The following is a 15,645-nucleotide window of genomic DNA, read 5'->3' on the forward strand; positions in this document are numbered from 1 at the left end:
AAAAAAAACCCGCTGGAGCTCAGGAAAAATTGGTGGGGGCTGAGAACTCACTGGCAGCTCCACGCCCCGCCCCCTCCCCCACCAGCTTGCCTCTGCTCCGTCTCCACCTCCCCCCTCAGGGAGGGAGGGGGCAGCACGCAGAGCCCCCCCCCAGCCAGAGGGACCTGCACCTGCCAGGGGGCCAGGTGAGTCCCAGCAGTGCAAGCCTTACCTGGAGCGGCTCCCAGGAAGCATCCAGCAGGCAGGTCCCGTCCCTCTGGCTCCTAAGGTCACGCGGGTCGGGTCGGGTCGGGTCGAGGGGAGCGGGGAGCTCTCTGCCTGCTGCCGGTGCCTACAAGCCCCGCCCCTGCAGCGTGCAGCGGAGACCTCCTGGCCAGCTCCGTGCGTGGCTGGGGAGTGGGGCTGCAGCACTCTGCAGGCTCCTGCCGGCGGGCGGGCGCTGCCCCAGGGCCTAGGAAGAAGAGGTGAGCGGTGCTGGCAGCGCCGGCTTGCGTCCTCCACCAGACGGTCCCCCGATATCGGGACAAAGTGCGTCCCGATCAATGTAAAGTCGGGACGTGGGACAAGCCCCTAAAATCGGGACTGTCCCGATAATATCGGGACGTCTGGTCACCCTGTCAAGGTGTGACCCAATCAATTTAGGCACCCCCACTCCTTCCCTACTGAGGGCTCAAGGTATAAGCCACCTATTTTTACCCATGGGGCTCAGGAAGAAACCTGGTCAATTTAAGTGCCAGCCCTTTCCCTCGGGGCTCAGGGCTCTACGGGTCTGCAGAACCTTTTCCCAGAAAAAAAACTTTTCCCTTTACACTGTTGTGCTCTAAACATCTATTTATTAGCAACACACACAGAACACGTATACCAAGCAAATCTCTTATGCTCACCACTCCCAGTATCCAGATACATTTCAGCTAATGGCTACGCAGGATTCATTCATCTGGGGGTTCCCAGCGATGCCTCTGCATGTCACGGACGTGCAGAGGGGTCAGAGTTCCAGCAGCCAGATGTTGAACTGCAATCCAGAAATGGTTCCCAAAGAGCATTGCTTTTCATTTCCATTATTTAGGTAAAACTACCTTCCTCCTTCACATTTACTGAACCTATCACAATATCTCACACCCATAAATAACAGAAATTTTAACCAATTACGCACTGGCACCTGTGTGTCCTCCTTCCTGCCCAAGTTCTTTACATTTTCTCTTTCATGCCCAAATGGTAACTTGGTTGTGACCTTCCCTGTTTGTGCAGAGGGTCAGCATAAAACGCTGCTCAGAGCTCATCTTACCATTTGTTGAGTCTCTTTCTGTATCCTCCCTAATTTCCCAGCACCTGGGCGTCTCTACTTTACCACTTTGGTGGTTATAGCTCTCGTTAGGGACATTCCTGAGGTGGGGGTGCTTTAACAGCAGCAGAACATTATTTTCTTTTTTTTTTTATTTTAGTGGTTTCACCCAAGGCTACTATAATACGCGGAGAGAGGGGGCGTTAATCAGGTCTCAGGCCTACAGCAGGAGGACAAGCACTGCTGCTTCATTCCATGGAAGGTCATAAAAACGCAGGACTGGTGAAGAAATTTCCTCCCTGGGTGGCTCCTTGGAGCAAATTTGGCAGCTCCGATACAGGCTGATAGGAAGGTTCATTAGACTCCATTCCACCCCCAGAGAACCCAGGAGTCCTGGCTCCCAGCCGACCTGCTGCACCCACAAGATCACACTCCCATCCTGCAGAGTTCACCCAGATGAAGATGTAGGTAGGTACCTACGTGGATACTCAGAATGGACTAAGGGGATTATCAGGGGCTCTGAGACAGGAGCCCAAAGGATCATTCCCCCGACTTTTCATGATCTGCACTCGGTGGGGTGCATGAGGGGGACTCCATTAGCTATTGACCAGAGCTGGGTGTCATAATGACAGAGTCTCTTCACAGAGAGCCACATTTCTGTAGCGTTAGGACCCTATGTGACAGGCTGTCCCCTGGGGGGCTGGGCCAACCTTGCCCCCCACAAACAGACTTCTCCAGTCACACTCACGCCACCAAAACAGCCGTGGAAATCCTGGCCCCAGTAACGCTGGCTAACGGGGCGTCTTCCCTGGAATAATTTCAGCCCCTTCGAAAATTGTATCACAAACCTTTGAGTCCTTCCCGGATGAAAAGACGCAGATCTCTGTAGCTAGTCACAACATTTTCTCCCCCAAAAAGGGCTTGTTGAATATTTTTCTCTGCCCGTCCCAAAATATTTCCCCCTGCCTCCACTCTCATCCACCCACCCCCTTTCCTTCCACCTCAGACCAATCGCTGTAGCCCCCCAGCCCCCACACCCATTCCCCCGTCCATCCCTACTCCCTACCTCCACCTCTGCTCCCCTCCTGCCCCCCTACCCAGCCCCCTCCCCTCTCCTCCCAGTCGGCTCCATTCCTGGTCCCCCCTTTCATCCTCTGGTCCCTTGTCCACCTCTCCCTGGCCCTTCCGTTCCCCGTTCACCCCCGTCCTGGCATCCCACTCCCCACTCTCCCAGTCCCCCCTCAGCACCCTGCCTTCCCCCATCTCCCTCTCTTCCCATCCATCACAGCACATGCTCCCTTCCCTCATGCGTCCCCCCTCCGGGGCCCGCTCCCCCGCCTGTCTCCCACGGCAACAGGTGGCCCGGCCTAGCCACGCGCCCCCATAGCCCAGGCAGACCAGGATGCTGACACAGGCCGTGAGGGCCAACATGACCAGAGCCATGTGCTTGTCGGCCTGGCCCCGCACGGTGCACTCGAGGGCAGGGGGGCAGGCCGGGGTGCCGGGGAAGCAGGGGAAGTTGGGCCCTGATACCATGGGCAGCTGCCGGGCCAGCAAGGCCCAGAGGAATCCCACCTCAGTGGCCAGCAGCACAGCGATGCACATGGTGATGACGCCGGCACACCAGGGCGGCTGGGCGGCCATGTCAGGTCCTGCCGGTGAACTGGTCACACTGCTGATGCCAACCGTGTTGTCTCTGGCAGCCACATTGGTCGCACCAACCAGCTTTGGGGTGGCGGCCATGTTGGAATCTCCCGCTGGCTGGACCATGGCAGCCATGTTGGATTTAGTGGCCATGTTGGATTCCCCAACCACCTTGGGTCTGGCAACCATCTTGGATTCTCCCAGCAGCCTGACCGTGGCAGCCATGTTGGATTTAGTGGCCATGTTGGATTCCCCAACCACCTTGGGTCTGGCAACCATCTTGGATTCTCCCAGCAGCCTGACCGTGGCAGCCATGTTGGATTTAGTGGCCATGTTGGATTCCCCTCCCATCTTGGGTCTGGCAGCCACGTAGGATTCTACCGCCAACCTGTGCTCGCTGGCCTTGTTGCATGTGGCCGACGCCGCGACCTCCTGCCCCCCCTTGCCGTGAAGATCCTCTTTGGGGTACAGCACTCTGATGATGGTGATGGGGATCAGGGCGATGAGGAAGGAGAAGCCCCAGGTGGGCAGGACGGGTGCCAGGAAGTGGCGGTTGTAGCAGACCGAGGTGCAGAAGGTCCGGGTCTCCGCCTCCTGGCCAGGGCTCCAGGCACACGCCATATCCTGCTGTGCACTCTCCCACGGCGAACTGGCAAAGTACATGGCCAGCAGACGCAGGCCCAGCAGGAAGTACCAGTGCTGCAGGCCCTGCCACTGCACAGCCCCCGACAACGCCGACAGCACCGGTTGAAGGAGGCTCACCAGGGTGGAGATAATGATCATCTGGCAGGAGACAGGCATGGCATGGAGTGACATGGGGGACAAGGAGGGGACGGTAACACAACCCACACGCCCCCTGCGGCAGAGGTAGCAGCGGCTTTTATTTCTTTGGGTTCTTTCTTTCTTCCTGTCCCAGGGCTGCACTACACTGAGACCTGACACCGGCATAGCCGCACACCCGAGTGACGCAGTTAACCCGACCTAACCCCCGGTGTAAACAGCCCTACGTCAATGGCAGAAATCTTCTCTCTGCCTAGCTGCCGCCTCTCGGGGAAGTGGATTCACTAGGTCCACAGGAGAACCCCTCCCGTAGGCATCAGTCGTGTCAACACGGAGGAGCTACAGCTGTGACACTCCCGCCTTTCAAGACAAACCCTTAGATTCCTAGATTCTAAGGCCAGAAGGGACCATTGGGGTCATCTAGTCTGACTCCTCTATGGCACAGGCCAGAGACCTGCCCTGAATCAATTCCCATTTAAACTTCCCTTCTCTCCTCCCTCCCTTCTTCCCTTCAATTTGCCTCCTTCTTCTTCCCGTCTTCCCTTCGTTTCGCCTTCTTCTTCCTTTCATCCTTTTTTCATTCATTCTTCCCATTATTGTAATAATTTATTATGGCCGCACCTACAGACCTGGACTGAGATTGGGGCCCTGATGGCTGCAGGTGCTGCACCGATTTTCCCTCCCTAAACCGAGGTCTGGCCCGGCACTGTGCTGAGCACTGCACAGACGCCCCTCCACCCCCTCAGGCCAAGATCAGGGTCCCCGTCTCCCCGGGCCCTGCACAGACGCCCCTCCACCCCCTCAGGCCAAGATCAGGGCCCCGTCTGCCCGGGCCCTGCACAGACGCCCCTCCACCCCCTCAGGCCAAGGTCAGGGTCCCCATCTCCCTGGGCCCTGCACAGACGTCCCTCCACCCCCCTCAGGCCAAGATCAGGGCCCCGTCTCCCCGGGCCCTGCACAGACGCCCCTCCACCCCCCTCAGGCCAAGATCAGGGTCCCCGTCTCCCCGGGCCCTGCACAGACGCCCCTCCACCCCTCAGGCCAAGATCAGGGTCCCCGTCTCCCTGGGCCCTGCGCAGACGCCCCGCCACCCCCCTCAGGCCAAGATCAGGGTCCCCATCGCCCCAGGCCCTGCACAGACGCCCCTTCACCCCCTCAGGCCAAGATCAGGGTCCCCGTCTCCCTGGGCCCTGCACAGATGCCCCTCCACCCGCCTCAGGCCAAGATCAGGGTCCCCGTCTCCCTGGGCCCTGCACAGACGCCCCTCCACCCCCTCAGGCCAGGATCAGGGTCCCCATCCCCCTAGGCACTGAACAGATGCCCAGTGAGAGGCAGTCCCTGCCCTCAAAGAACCCCCAGTCTTTTTTTCTCATTCCCTCGTGCTCTCTGTCTCAGCCCAGCTTCCAGTACCATTCCCAGCCCCCCTCACGCACACCCCATTTCCCTGATACCTTTGGCTGAGATTCTCTCCTCTCTCACTCTGTCACTCTTTTCTCTCCTTCGTCCTGGGATCCTGTATCTCGCCGGGCTATGGGATCCAAACCCCAGGGTGAGGGGAGCTGCGATTCGACCCGCGGGACCAGCGTACATCGAGTAAAGCAGGCAGAGAAGGGGAAGCCGCAGACCGAGAGAAATGCCAGAGCTATCACCAAACCATCAACATCTTCCCACACACCTGGCTCCCCGCCCTTTCCCAGATCAGCTGGCAGAGGGATTATCTGCTCCACCTATTCTGGGAGGGATCACTGCTGGGATAGAGCCCAGGAATCCTGCCCAAACTCCTACAGTGGAAGTAAAAGCCAGTAGTCCAGAATTTCAGCCAACCCTGCTCCAATCCACTAGACCCCACTCCCCTTCCACAACCAGGGATAGAACCCAGGAGTCCTGGCTCCCAGCCCCCACTCCCTACTGTAACCCATTAGACCCCACTCCCCTCCCAGAGCTGGGGATAGAAAATCTTAAATTGAATTATGAACAAATAGGAAAAACTTATGCCTATATTTTTATTGACAGAGCAAATTGAGGCTGTACACTCAATTCAATTCATCCCTCTGCCCCACCCCAGAGGTGGCTGCGTCTCAGCACTGGGAAAGGGCACCTGTGTACGCAGGATCTGAACAGCTCTCCCTGATAGCTAGCTGAGGAGGGGAAACACTTCAGGACCAGACTGTTTCCATGAACACGGCCTATGTACGCCGCAGACCAAACTGTGCTGCCCAAGTGTGCTGTGGGGTTGGGTTGCAAATCACTTTAGTAGTGAACGCCGGGGGGAGTGAACTTGTATCGTTATTGCAGGAGTAAAGGGGAGGAGAACTGTGCTTAGCATGTCCTGAGTGAGGGGCTCCCCCCCACTGAAATGAACTTGCTAAGCCAGGGGCTTGGCTGCAGACCCTGTGAAAGGAAGAGGGGGTGGGGACAGGTGCCAGGCTCTGTGGGCGCTATCTCAGAGCGCCAGGCCTGCTTAAAGCTGCCCTCCCCCCCGTTCAAGGACAGAGTTCAGGAGGGCTCCGTTAGGAGACTTTTGTTTTATTAAGTGCTCACTGGAGCTCAAATCAATTGTTGCAGGACAGAGTTGCTGCCCAACCTCCTTCCGCAGTGAAGTTCCTCCACTAGGAGCTAAGAATCTCTGAGAGCGAAAACTCACTAAGAGCCAGAGGGAAACCTCTAGAGACTGACCTGAAGAGGGCGCAATTTCCTACCCACAGCTCCCCCGCTGCAAACTGAGCTAATTTCCCCTTCTCCTCCCACCGTGGACATGCAGCACAACCCACCACCATCCTCTAGCGCAGCCCTTGGCATCTTTGGCATCTTCTCCTCTCTGCACGGAACACACCCAGTTCTTTCAATCTTCCTCTAGAGCTCATGTTTTCCAGACAGTCTGGTTGCTCTTCTCTGGACTTTCTCCAATCTCTCCACATCTTTCTTAACGTGCAGGGCCTTCAGATACAGATGGGAGGTCTTTCTAGAAGACGCTTCAGCCAAACCCAGATTATCAGGCTCACTACAGGTCTAACTGAGTGAAATGTAATGGGTTGTGCTACAAGGAGGCCAGACTAGGTGATCTGATGGTCCGGTCTGGCCTTCCGCTGTCAGAATAGCTTCCCTCCGACCCCCCTTCACACGCGGGGCCTGGGCGCCGCCCCACACCCGCCGACCCCCACGGCCAGGCACCCGCTTTATACCCTTCCCTCCGACCCCCCTTCACACGCGGGGCCTGGGCGCCCCCCACCCCCGCCGACCCCCACGGCCAGGCACCCGCTTTATACCCTTCCCTCCGACCCCCCTTCACACGCGGGGCCTGGGCGCCGCCCCACACCCGCCGACCCCCACGGCCAGGCACCCGCTATATACCCTTCCCTCCGACCCCCCTTCACACGCGGGGCCTGGGCGCCACCCCACCCCCGCCGACCCCACGGCCAGGCACCCGCTATATACCCTTCCTCCGACCCCCTTCACACGCGGGCCTGGGCGCCACCCACACCCGCCGACCCCCCACGGCCAGGCACCCGCTTTATACCCTTCCCTCCGACCCCCCTTCACACGCGGGGCCTGGGCGCCCCCCACACCCACCGACCCCCACAGCCAGGCACCCGCTTTATACCCTTCCCTCCGACCCCCCTTCACACGCGGGGCCTGGGCACCGCCCCACACCCACCGACCCCCACGGCCAGGCACCCGCTATATACCCTTCCCTCCGACCCCCCTTCACACGCGGGGCCTGGGCGCCCCCCACACCCGCCGACCCCCACGGCCAGGCACCCGCTTTATACCCTTCCTCCGACCCCCTTCACACGCGGCCTGGGCGCCCCACACCCTCCGACCCCCACGGCCAGGCACCCGCTTTATACCCTTCCCTCCGACCCCCCTTCACACGCGGGGCCTGGGCGCCCCCCACACCCGCCGACCCCCACGGCCAGGCACTCGGGCCCTGCCCTGCACTGTGGGTACCTGCTAAAGGGAGGGCACGTGAGCTCCCCACGTGTCTCCTCCCTGCCCCCCCAGGCCTGGGCCCCGAGCTCTTCGCTCCACATTAGCTGTGGGTTCGAGGGGCCCTGGAAGCCAGGCCCGGGCTAGGGGGCGCGACAGAGCCGACCCCGCAGTGCAGCGGCTGCCCGGGGACCGGCTCCCGGGTCCGACCTCACCGGGGGGGAAGGGCGGGGCTTACCCGGGAGGGGCAGCCCCCAACCCTCAGCCAGGCGACCTCCCAGCCCAGGGGGAAGAGACTCTGGCCCCGCCCCTTCCTCTCTGGCCCCGCCCCTTCCTCTGCAGCTCTGGCCCCGCCCCTTCTTCTCCAGCTCTGGCCCCACCCCTTGCTCGCTAACTCTGGCTCCGCCTCTTCTTCTCCGGCTTTGGCCCCGCCCCCTTCATATCTGCCTCTGGCCCCGCCCCTCCCTCTCGGGCTCTGGGGCTGCTGCGGGGCGCTGGGCACGTGACATCCTCCCGCTTCTGCACCTTTTGTTTGCGAAGGGCCCGTTGTAGCTTCCATTGGCTCAGTTACCTGTCAATCATTGTTTGCCACCTCTCTTTCCCGCCAAGGCCGCCCGGTGACCTTTCTCCCACACCCCATTGCCCTCAGGGGCTGCCGTTCCCTTCCCCCTTCCCCCCGCGCCCGTCAGCCTCCGCCCGGCCTGGAGCAACGGCTGCCAGCTGGACCCAGGCACAGGCCGGTCCCGGCTCCCTGCGGCTACGAGACATCGGGCCCAGAGCGTCCTGATGGGCTCCGGGAATGGGGGCGGCTGGGTCCCGGTTCCCTGGGAGGCTTCAGCCAAGCAGGACGACAACCCCTGCTGCTTCCTTCTCTGCAAGCTCCTAGAAACCGCTGCTGGGAAAGACCTGCCTGGGTGGCTCCGTGGGGAAAATTTGGCAGCTTTGATACAGGCTGATAGGAAGGTTCACTAGACCCCGCTCCACCCCCAGAGAACCCAGGAGTCCGGGCTCCCAGCTCACCCTGCTCTAACCACCAGCCCCCACTCCTTTCCCAGAGCTGGGGAGAACCCAGGAGTCCTGGCTCCCAGCCCCCTCTGCTCTAACCCACCAGAGCCCACTCCCCTCCCAGAGCCGGGGAGAACCCAGGAGTCCTGGCTCCCAGCCCCCCCTGCTCTAACCACCAGCCCCCACTCCCCACAAATAAACTTCTCCAGTCCCACCCGTGCCACTAATGAGTTTGCCTTGCTGGCCTGGTTTGCTGAGCAATAACACAGCAAGGCCAACTGAAGAAAAAATATAGTAGCTGAAACAGTCAGGCGCTTGCCTGGTTGCTGACTGTATGACCTTGCTAGATAAGACAGTGCTTGCAGAGTCTGGGAAAAATGCTTACAGACACTTTAAAGTAACATTTATTCTTTTTTGTACTAAGCATGACGTTATCAAGAAGTAACAGTTGTTCTGTGTTTTGTATGCTGGGAACAAACGCTGGGAAGGTACAGTGATGACGCGACGTACGTGATGACGCGACGGAATAGCTAATAAAAAGCAGTTTGAATTTGTGAAGGGGGCTGGTTCTGTATGGAGTGAGATGGGCAGTTCTCTGTTGCTACAATAAAGAACTTGATAGTGGGATTCTTGCTGGTCGTTGCCTGTCTCTTTGCGGTCGGACAACGAAACCTGAGCCGTCTGGGATAAGAGAGATCCCTGACAAATTTGGCGACTCTGTGTGGGACTCGTCTGACTCTCCCGCGGCGGAGTCCGTCTCCAAACGCAGCGCAGCGCGCATCCTTCGATTGCCTAGGAGTCGGATCTCACGCTGGCGATAAGGCGTTGTCTCATGAACCAGCCTGGGCCCATTTAAATCCAGCAATGTCCACCTGCCTATTGAGCAGGAGTCCCGGGAACTAGGTAAGTGAGCGCTCGGTACAGGAAATGGGACAAGGTGGCAGTAAATGCCCGGGGGACGCCCCGTTATCTCTCATTCTGAGAGATTGGAAGGATACATCCGGGACGGCCGGATTGTCCAAGGTGAAGATGAGAAATTTGTGTCATATCCAGTGGCCGTCATTTACCTACCATTTGTCCCCGACTAGAGACTGGCCGGAGTGTGGAACCTTTTCCACAGAGAGGATGAACTCCTTAAGGGATATTTTGGTCGATCTGAGGCCGGGACAAATGGACTATTTGTTTGTGTGGTATAATTAGAAACCCACGGAGGGACGGGTAGCTTCTGAAGCTGTTTGTATGGAGAGCTCTTGTAAAAAGCCCCAGAGTCACACCGGGAGGAGGACGACTTTGTTCCTGTTCGTCCCCCTGTCCGGCGGAGTGCAAGGATTCAACAACAGCAGGCTAGGGACAGTTCAGGGACAGAGGAGAATCCAGGGGGGCTCAGGGTGATGTTGCCTCATCCTCAGAGGGGTCAGGCAGCCTCACCCCCGCTCTGCAGCCTCCAGCCAGCCTTTCGCAAACTTGGCCAGAGGCTGCTTCTCAAACACTCCCAATATTACAGCAGCCCTCGTCCTCGCCCTTGCGGACCCCCTCCAGGTCACTTAACCCCGTGAGGGAGGATGTTTCTGAGACACCCCTGATATTACAAGCCCCGTTGAGAACTTATCCAGTTCCACTGGTTGCTGGAGGACATGAGATGGTTTTTACCCAGACCCCGTTTGCAACTTCAGATCAGGGCTGCCCAGAGGATTCCGGGGGGGGGGGGCGGTGGGGTGGGGGGGGGCGGGCCCCAGGCCCCAGGCCCCCGGGGCCCCGCCGGGCGCCGACCGGGCCCCCCCGCGCCGCCAACGCCCCCAGCCGCCAACGCGCAAGCGCAAGCGCAGCCGGGCGTTGGGCGGCTTGGCCGGGCGGCGGCACGGGCGGGGCCCCTTGCGGGCGGGTCCCACCCCCTGCCGCCCGGCCTGCCGAGCTGAACCCCCCCGGCGGCGGGTCCGCTCCCGTCCGTCGGGGGTGGGTCGGGGGGTCCGGTCCCTTCAGAAGCGGGGGGCCCCCCGCAAATGACTGGGCGGAAGAAGCGCCCGGCCCCCCCCGCAAGAGTTTTCCCCCCCCCCGCGAGAGAGGACCTCTCCCCCCAGCCCCAAAAAATCCTGGGGGGGCCCCCTTGGGGGGCCTGGGGGGCAGTGCCCTCTCTTGCCCCTCTGGGCGGCTCTGCTTCAGATTTCCTTAATTGGCAGCACACTGTGCCTCGCCTACGAGACAATCCTGAGGCAGTGGAAAGAATGTTCCACACAATCTTTTCCACTCATGTGCCCACTTGGGCAGATGCAAATCAGTTATTAGACACTCTCCTGACAGAGGATGAAAGACAAAAAGGTGAAAGAAAAATCTGCAGCCCATTTGAATGCACCTTGGCCAAGTGATGACCCTAAGTGGGATCCCAACAATTCAGCTCACAAGACAAGTTTGGATAAATTTTTGAAAGCTGTTTTGAAAGGCATTAGGGAAGCAGGGGAGGCTACTCCAAACTGGAGTAAGGTGACTGCTTGTGTTCAGCGTCCAGACGAGCACCCCTCTGACTTTTGTGCTCGACTGATGTGTGAAGTTAGAAAGCAGGGGAATTTGGATCCTGAAACTGATCATGGAAAGGAGAGACTCACACTGCTTTTCATGTCACAATGTGCAGAGGACATTGCTAAGAGATGTAGAGAGCGTCCAGACGCTAGGCAAGGGCAAAGTTGGCCTGCGGTAGTTCGCATCGCTCCTAGAGTGTTTGATGGGAGAGAGGAGAAGAAAGAAACAGAGAAAAGGAAGGAAAAGCAGAAGGATACAAAGGAGCAAGCGTCACTGCTGGCAGCAGCAATGACCGGGGAAGGGACGAGGTCGTGGGTGGACCAGAGGAGGAGCAGCGAGAGGCAGAGGACATGGAGAAGGGGTTAGAGTTAGTGGTTGTCGTTATTGTGGTGCAGAAGCACATGGGGAGAGAGATGCCCGGTGCGCCCTAAGGAGGAGTATCAGCCAGAGGCAGCAGGGCAGTTCGCAGAGAACAGCGAATGGAGGGAGGCGCCGCTCCCCTGGAGTCCTGAGATTTATGAGGCTGGACTTGTGCAATTTAAATGTGATGCCCGGTTCCCTGTGATTCCTCTTAAAATCGGGAACGAGACTTTTGAACGGTTAGGGATACCGGGCTACTCATTCAGCTATTCCCGAGGGAGCGGCCCCAAAAGGAAACATTGAAAAATGTGTGACAGGAGTTACTGGAGAGACAGAACCATGTTTTGTGACCAGCGATTGCAGGGCCACTTTGGGCCCTTGAAATATCCAGCATTCCTGTTTGCTTATGAATGGCCCAGTACACTTGCTTGGGCGAGATCTGCTGCGGAAATTACATGCTCACATTGTTTGTAATCCGGATGGCCTCATTCGAAGGCTCCCATTGGAAAAGGCATATTTGTTAGCAGGGCTGGAGGTTCAAGGATCTGGTAAAAGCCTCCCTGTGCGAGTGCAAAATGAAGTTAACCCTCTAGTGTGGGGGGGGAACATGCAGTGGGGCTAGTGACCTCAGCTCCCTCTTTAAATCCGACAGTGCAAAGTGACAGGCCTCCGCCTGCCCAGAGACAAGAGCCTCTGAAACCTGGAGCTGTTCAGGGGCTAGGGCCTCTCAAACGGGATTTAAAGGAGAAGGGAATCCTGGTGCCATGCGTCTGGCCCAGGTGGAAAACCAGTGTATCGAATGGTTCAGGACCTGAGACTGATTAATCAAGATGTGATCCCAGAACACCCTGTAGTGCCAAACCCTGGCACCATACTGGCAATGGTGCCGCCAGGCGCAGAAGGGTTTACTTGTCTGGATCTGGCAAATGCTTTTTCCTCTGTCCCAGTTGCCCCAGATAAACAGTGTCTTTTTGCATTCACCTGGGGAATACCAGGTGCAGCCAGGCAAAGGGGGGGAACAGGAAATTCCACCCGCAGGGCGTCTCACTGGACTACAATGCCCCAAGGGGATGTGGAGGCACCAGGGGTGTTTGCTAGAATTTTAGCAGAAGATTTAAAGGATGTCCAGTTACCCCGTGGCTCTACCTTGGTAACTTCTGTGGATGATCTCTTAGTGGCATCAGAAACACAGGACGATAATGAAACTGATTCCATCTCTCTACTTAATCAGTTGGCAGTGAAGGGACACAAAGTCAGCCCCACAAAACTGCAGTGGGCAAGACAAGAGGTGAAGTATTTGGGGTGTACTGTAGGGCCTGGAATTCGTTGCACAGATCCCCAGCGGGTAAAAGCGATTTTAGATATTCCTTGTCCCACCACCAAACGAGGAACAAGAGGCTTTACTGGCACGACTGGGTAGTGGCTGCAGGTGAATTATTGACGCCGTTACATGAGTTAACTAAAGAAGGGGCGGAGGAGCCTTTACAGCCAGGTGCTGAGCAGCTAAAAGCCTTCAGAGCACTCAAGGAGCCCCTTGTTCAGGCCCCCGCTCTAGGGCTCCCTAATTATAACCAACCCTTTGACCTGTATGTACGTGAATCTCAAGGAGGGCGCCTGGAGTGTTAACACAGTTAGCTGGAGGTTCTCCTCGACCTGTTGCTTATTTGTCAGGACAATTAGACCCGGTAGCTCAAGGCCCTCCAGGCCGCCTAAGAAATGGTGCAGCAGCTGCTCTCATTGTGGAGAAAGCTCAAGAAATGGTACTAGGACACAGCCTCACAGTGCACACGCCTCATGCTGCGGCCAGCCTGTGAAATTCACAACAGCAGAAGCATCTGACTAACCAACGATTGTCAAAATATGAAATTGCCTCCTAATGACTCATGGGGTAACCCCAAACGATGTGCCACGTTAAACCCAGCTTCCTTGGTGCCCCAGCAGGGAAGCAGTGGATATGTGCATGACTGTCTGCAGGTTTTGGACTTAATTTCCACCCCTTGCCCTGACCTTACTGATGTTCCCCTCCAAGACCCCGAAATGGAGCTGTTTGTGGCTGGATCTGCCTTTGTCCGAGAGGGAATCAGACACTCTGGATACGCAGTTACTGATAGCAAGACTGTATTCACAGGGGAAGCTCTTTCACCCGTGGTGAGTGCCCAGGCAGCAGAGTTGAAAGCCCTGACTGCAGCCTGCCTCTGGGCTAAAGGGAAGAGGGTTAATATTTATACGGACTCAAAATATGCTTTTGGGCTGTGCCACGCCACAGGTGCAATTTGGAAGGACCGAGGTTTCATTACCTCGTCTGGCGCTCAGATTGCCCATGGAAAGGAAATTGCTGAACTGCTTCTAGCCATTCAGGCTCCTAGGGAGATTGCGGTGATGCCCTGCAAAGCTCAGACCAGGCAGACTGATCCAGTCGCAATGGGAAATCGCTTGGCTGACAGGGCGGCCAAGGCAGCAGCCTTCCAAGGGGCCCAGTTGGACCTGATCTCTCCCTTAGCTCAATGGCGATTACAAGCTTCCGATACCGAAAAGGCAACATGGGAGAAGTGGGTTCACAACGTAGTTCAGTGGGAATCTGGGAGTGTGATGATCGTCCTACCCTACCCAGAAGCTGTCAGCATGAGGTGCTACAAAAGGTTCACAGCAACACCCACCTAGGAGCGGATAAAATGGTTCGAATCGTTCTTAGGCAGTTTGTATCCCCTGGGGTAAGTGAAATGGCTAGAAGGGGAGTGGAAAGCTGGATTCTTTGTCAGCGATGTAATCCCAAGGGAACACGCCAACAGGCGCCACCTGGTGGGCGCAGATGGGCTCATAGGCCCATGCCTCACATTCAAATTGATTTTACTGATTTACCTTCTTCAGAAGGAAAGAAGCATCTGTTAGTGATCGTGGATCAACTTTCAGGATGGGTAGAGGCCTTTCCCACTGCCCAAGCCACAGCCAAAGCAGTCTGCAAGGTGCTTCTTAATGGGATCATGCCAAGATTTGGCCCTCCTGAAAAGATTGATTCTGACCAGGGAACGCATTTTACAGCAAAAATTTGCAAGGAACTCACTGAGGCGGTTGGGACAAAATGGGTTTTTCATGCTCCCTGGCACCCTCAGCGCTCAGGCCAGGTGGAGCGTATGAATGGAGCTCTACACACCACCCTAACTAAGCCGTGTGAGGAACTCAAGATGAAATGGACTGAAGCTCTTCCTTTGCTTTGTATATTGTCCGGACTACCCCGAATTCTAGCACTAAGCTCGCGCCCTTTGAGACACTTGTTGGACATGTACCACCTTCCTTTACTTCTCTGGTTTCAATGCCTAGTGACCCTGATCTGACTTGTGAAACAGAAGCGTATGTAAAAGCTTTGCAGCAGCATTTAACAACATTACAGCAGTACTCAGCACAGTCTCAATCTTTACCATTGTGGGAAGCCGTTCATTCTATTTCACCAGGTGACCCAGTGTGGATCAAAACTTACCGAAAGACTCCACTTCAACCCCAGTGGCTAGGACCGTTCGAGACTATCCTGGTGAGCCCTACTGCTGTTCGGGTCAAGGAACTTCCCGCTTGGATTCATCATACCAGAGTCAAACGGAGCCTCGCTAGGGAGCCCGACCTGGTAAAGGGTTTCCCAGAAGCAGACGGCATCGGACTTCGAGGGAGCCACGCACGTTCATCCCACCGCGAACTGGGTGAGCCAGAAGCAGACGACCTCCCTGCCGAGGACAAATGGACTGCTACCCCTTTGGGCAACCTGAGGCTGAAACTCAAGAAGAAGTATACTGGTGCCCATTTCCCAAGGAATGGCAGCGAATAGTCGCCTGGGGAATTGGTGGACTCATTTGTGTGTTGGTTGTTGCTTTTCCTTTATGGTGGTTGGATTAACTAGGGGATATGAACATAATGCCTTTATTCGCTTTGCTCATGAAATGAAAGCCCGTATACCAGCACTGAATAACATTTCGTGTTGGGTATGCTCCTTAATGCCAGTAGATAGTCACCAAGGTCTTCCCATGATCCCCATACCTCTTAGCCCTATGAATATGACACGGACTCCTTCATGGAAGGACTCCTCAGGCTTGCAAAACCTAACCTGGGCAGATTCAGGAATCCAGATTAATAGATACCTGTTACGG

General features: G+C 57.1%; 1 protein-coding gene across 1 annotated transcript; it reads right to left on the minus strand.

The window, feature by feature from the left end:
- Positions 1-985: 985 nt before the first annotated feature.
- On the minus strand, positions 986-5,288 carry LOC120404135. Its single transcript, XM_039536134.1, has 3 exons — positions 5,158-5,288; positions 2,453-3,709; positions 986-1,012 (listed from the first exon to the last, which is right to left on the minus strand). The coding sequence occupies exons 2-3, from the start codon at positions 3,707-3,709 to the stop codon at positions 986-988; spliced, it is 1,284 nt and encodes a 427-aa protein (XP_039392068.1). The 5' UTR covers positions 5,158-5,288.
- Positions 5,289-15,645: the final 10,357 nt, after the last annotated feature.

The sequence above is a fragment of the Mauremys reevesii genome, linkage group 4 (genome assembly GCF_016161935.1).
Source record: "Mauremys reevesii isolate NIE-2019 linkage group 4, ASM1616193v1, whole genome shotgun sequence".
NCBI classification, from domain to species: Eukaryota; Metazoa; Chordata; order Testudines; family Geoemydidae; genus Mauremys; species Mauremys reevesii.

Excerpts from the sequence above, each read along its gene's own strand:
- LOC120404135 (XM_039536134.1), bottom strand. The coding sequence starts at position 3,709 with ATGATCATTATCTCCACCCTGGTGAGCCTCCTTCAACCGGTGCTGTCG. Across the intron at positions 1,013-2,452 it reads AACGGAAGGGCCAGGGAGAG|TTCAACATCTGGCTGCTGGA; the intron begins GTGGACAAGGGA and ends TCTGGATTGCAG.